At 49.1% G+C, this 4,859-nt stretch overlaps 1 protein-coding gene across 1 annotated transcript in view; it reads left to right on the plus strand.

Annotated features, from left to right (window-relative positions):
* Positions 1-4,859, plus strand: part of CUNH5orf49 (chromosome unknown C5orf49 homolog) — a 13,047-nt gene that overhangs the window by 4,073 nt on the left and 4,115 nt on the right. Inside the window, exon 2 of the mRNA XM_015593437.2 lies at positions 3,228-3,344. Coding sequence (XP_015448923.1) covers positions 3,228-3,344 — 117 coding nt within the window. The remainder of the gene's footprint in view (positions 1-3,227; positions 3,345-4,859) is intronic.

Genomic DNA, 4,859 nt, shown 5'->3' on the forward strand with positions numbered 1-4,859 from the left:
GGCCACGGCGTCCTGGGTAGAAAAACATTGCTCTGTTCCCAGCCATGAGCCTCCCAGGTCACAGACACTCCATCTCACTTTGCCCATCTAGGAAACAGGGGTCAAATGGTTCCCCCACATGGAGCTTTCATGAGCACCAATTCAACGGTGTAACAATGTGGCACAACGTAACAACGTAAGCCCTGTGCAAGTAGAGCCGCTATCACTATTATCGTTTGCTTTCGGCAGTGATGATCGGAGCTTTGGAGCGTCCCTTCACTGAGGGTTGGTTCCCAGGGCCCGTGTCTTATCCCCTACCCTCAGCCGCTGTCCAAGATGGATACAGGGGAGGCAGGTACTCCGAGCATCAATCTGGTGGCTTCTAATCCCCTAAGGCTTCTCGCCTGAGGGAGCCCAAAGTTAAAGCTCTCAGCTCAGCACACTTATTTAGGGTCCCCATAATGCTCTGGTCTTAAGACAAATTTGTCTTCTCAAGCTGCTAGCTACAATGCCATTGACCTGTCCGCTCCCTAGGGGGCTCTAGCTGCATGGGCTTTTCCTGTAAAATGTTGTTCCGGGGGCTGCAAAGCAAATTCCATTCAATGCTGTTTTTAAATTACATTTTCCTTCTTCCACCTTGTGCAACGTTTATGCTCCTGAGATGGAAAAGCTAAGTCAAAGGTGAATGCCCTTTTATGAAGGTTTTGATTAAATTTCTCAGTCTAAAAAAAAAAAATCCTAGGTGGTTTTAGAATAGGCTTTCCCTGGCGGGCTGTGGCTAGTTCTGTCTCGAGCAAAGCTTTGCGCAGGAAGCCCACTTTAGCTTTGGTGGGATCAGCTGATTTTCCTTCTAGATATGTGGTGAGCACACCGAGGCCAGGGGCTGGCACTTTCTTCACCCTCCTGATGACTGAATTTCCCTTCACCAAACACACAGCCATGAGCTTCGTGAATATAACGATGCCCGTTGACCGTTCAGAGGTGCGAAGGAGTATTTCCAGAGGGACTTGCCGGTGTCCAGTATGCAGGAGGTGTCTAATACGAGCTCCCCCGAGCCACTCCGGTGTGGAGCCTCTTCCCCCGCAAGCACCGAGCCCACCTGGCACACCTGGCACACACACTCGGCCGGCCTAGGGGCTGTGGAGCACAGGGAAGCTCCAGGTCCGTTGCTGACTTACCTGTTATAATGTAGGCAAGTTTCTGTTTGCTGTCAGGCAGACTCTAGCACCCACGGGGCTTCCAATCAAAATGTGTGCTAGCGAATGACGTTCTCCTTCCCCCTTCTCTGCTTCTTATTCCCACATCCCTGTTGTGTTTGCCCTTCTGCGATATCACTGCGGGGCCTCGGGCCTGGCAGCTTACCAGGAAAGGTTTGCCGCAAGCTTTGCTGTTTCACGTCACCGGGCTGGAAGTGAGCAGCTTCTGCGGGCATCTTACACACGGCATGGGAAAGATACGAAGATTTCTCTCTCATTTCCTAAGGTGTTTGCATTCTATTTGATACGCGAATATCTGATTTTCACATAAAGTGATGGGTATTTCCCCCATTGTGACATTTCCTCCCTTGCTTTATGCATTGGAGGTCCCGTATGGTTGTTCTTTTCACTTATTTTTCTAATCCATCCTGAGTTTACTTTTGTCTACTTTTAAAGATCCAAGTTTATTTTTATCCCTAAATAGCTAGCCCATGTTCACAGTCCCCAAGGTTGAATAACACATCTTCCCACTGATCTGGGCTTTGTGTTTTTTGACCCTATGGATGCATGAGCTGGAGTCAAGTTGCCTTCCATTGGGGTAAAGGTCAAGGCCAGCCAGACCAATGCATGAGCAGATCCAGGAACTGAGTGGGTACGAGAGAAGCCAATGCTGAGAAGCCAATGATGTCCTGTGCGGTGACATCATTAAGTGGCCACTGGGGGACAGACCTGATCAGAAGGCACTGCTCCTTCCTCTGTGTCCCTTGAAGTGACTCTGAACGTAGGTAGACCTTGTTTCCAGCAGTTACTGAATAACTGCCTTAAGCATGTGGCCGTCGGAACTCTTAAGAACCTTAAAATAGTTCTAAAAGATTGCTTTGTTTTCCTTACTAAAGGGGTAATTGCATCAGGACAGTAGCCACATCTGAATTATCTTCAGAACTTCCCCGGCAGAAGCTCACAGGATGCAGGATGACCTGTGAAGGGTTTGTCAAGGCGGGGCTGGAGCTGCATCTCACTTTGGGGCTTTGCCACCACTGCCGGGCCCCCTGAGCTCCCACGGTGGGAACGGTAGTGTGTGTGTTCCGACAAACCGTTTACCTTCGACCACTGTGTCCTGCATTCGGAAGAAATCATTCTAGCATCGCTCTCTGGGACAAACAAACAACCCAGCGGCAGTGGTCACAGACCTCGTGCCCCCCACCCCGTGAGGCTGGGTTTGTTGCTGGAAGATTCGAATCAACTGGCACTGGGCCGGAGGGACGTAAATGACTTACAAGGGGAGGACCGAAGATCGGCTAACACATGGATTGCTTCTCCTTTTACTAGGTACCAAATAAGACAGACTGACTTTTGCACTAAGAAAAAATTGGAATGAAAAAATGGAGACATTCCAGAAAGCTCTGCTAACAGGATCGTTTTCTAATACATCAGAGCTGTGTGTATGTATTATACATATATATATGCTTGCTATATGTGTGTACATTGTACATACAGACATATAGAATATATAGCAATATATATATATTCATACATATATATGAATTACAATTGTTTTAACTACCACACATGATTAAAAGAAATATTTCCATCTCTCTAGAGGAGTTTGCATGTAGACAGCTGCCTATTGGCTGGCGAACGATAACTTCTGTTTAGTTATATAGTCCTAGTATCCAAGTTATTTTTAATTTTTCAAAGCAGTACAAGCTTATCGCAGAAAATCTGAGAAAAACAAAAAACAGTGGAAATGGAGAGAAACACACATCCAGTGGATTATTATCTTAAGATTTGAACTAGATGGATTCAGAGGGATCCGTGGACGTGGAGAAAAAGGGCCCGTGGAAATGTCTCCTCCCAAGCCCCCGGGGGCCTCTCGGCCATCTGCCCTGGTGGTGGGCCCGGCCTCCTGCTCGTGAGGCGGCCTTCCCCAGCACCCCTCGGTGCAGCTATGCGTCTCTGTCACGGAGCGGGCTGGCTTCCGAGCTCCATGACGCTTCCGTGGCTCAGCCTGCGTGTTTAACCCGTGGCTTGCTTTCTCCTTTTGTTCCCCAGACAGGAGTCATTTCCCTCTATGACTGTGTTTTCAAGAGGGACCCAGGTTATAATCCGAGACTGCACCGCGATGACAGAGAACATGCAAAAAGCCTGGGACTTCATGTTAACGAGGAGGTAATGTCGACACAGGGTGTTAACAGGGCATCAGTGGGTCCCCTGCATGTGTGTGTGTGTGTGTGTGTTTAATACTGTGTCACCGTGTGTCTGTGACTCTCCCTTTGTAACCGTGACAAGAAGCTGAGACTAAGGTGCTGTTATAGCTCAGTCTGTTCTGTCACGTTGCCGTGTATTAATTTTTATGACTCCGTTTCGTTCTATAGAATTTAATAATTTAATGGAAGCAAAACTAAGACGTTCTTTTCAACAGATAAAATAGGATTTCGCTTAACCTGAGTCCAGGCTGTCACAGTTGTTCTAGGGACACTGGGCTTCTGGGGATGAATCCACAGACACAAGAATGTGTCTCCCACTTGATTACCAGGTCACTGTCACCCACACATAGCACAGGTCCTCTCTTATCTCTCCACGATGCTCTGGAAGGAAGGCTCAGCTTGTAGTCAGCTGCACAGGTGGATGACCAACAGAAGGGACAAAAGTCACAGGGTGAGGAGGTGAGGATCGCAGCAGGCATCCGGGGGGAGGAGATGGTGTCGTCCTTAGTGGGCCGGGCCCTCCAGCCTCCTTTCCACACGTGGACATTGTCTCCACAAAGTCTGATCTGAGGAAAGTATGATGATTAAAAGTCGTGCCGAATTAATATCATAACCGTTTTATACGATACACAGAAATCAGAACTTAAAAGCTTAGGGTGGGATTTCTTTCTAGATTGTTGGAGTTTTGACTGTGGCTATTGTATAAGAACGCCACCATGTCACTTTTAATGAAACTTATTTTGGTGTGAAATTAAGTGATGGAGGTACTATGAGGCATCACCAGCTAAGTCCTGGATATTAACGTTTTTTTCCTACCGTTTTTGTTTATGTTATTTCATCCCGAGTTGAGAGTGAAGTTCATGCTTTCCTCTGATTAGAATATATCAGCATTTTTATGCCCAGTCATAGATTTTGAGCGCCTCCCAGGTCCTACCGAGCATAAAGGCGATAAGGCAGAAGTGTCTGTCCTGCTAGAGCTGATGTTCCCACAGGGAGACAGGAAAATAAAAGCCAGCTAAATAAGGAACAGAATCCAGGTAGAAATAAGTGGTGTGCAGAGAAGTGAAGCCTTTTAAGAGGATGGGGAAAGTGAAAGGGTTGGGTGGGGGGTGGGGTGCTGGAAAGATGGGGACAGGGACTGAGGAGGGGGCTGGGAGAAGGGAGGGGAAGTCAGAGGTACCTGGCAGCCAGTGCAAGGTCTTTGCCTTTCCTCTGAAGGACCTGAGCCCACCGGAGGGCTCCGAGCAGAGGGGCAGGACCCCAACCGTTCAGAGGTCCCCTGGGGCCAGTGTGGAGTAGCCCCCACAGAGCCGGGCGGGCTGGGGATGCAGGTGTGTGGGTGAATCAGCATGCAGGCCCCAGGCCCGGGCATGGCGGGGCGCTGACCCGGTGTCCCGCGGCCCGCACAGGAGCAGGAGAGGCCCGTCGGTGTGCTGACGTCGTCGGTCTACGGGAGGCGCATACACCAGCCCGTGGA

Source organism: Pteropus alecto, unplaced genomic scaffold (assembly GCF_000325575.1).
Source record: "Pteropus alecto unplaced genomic scaffold, ASM32557v1 scaffold137, whole genome shotgun sequence".
In the NCBI taxonomy this organism is placed as follows: Eukaryota; Metazoa; Chordata; class Mammalia; order Chiroptera; family Pteropodidae; genus Pteropus; species Pteropus alecto.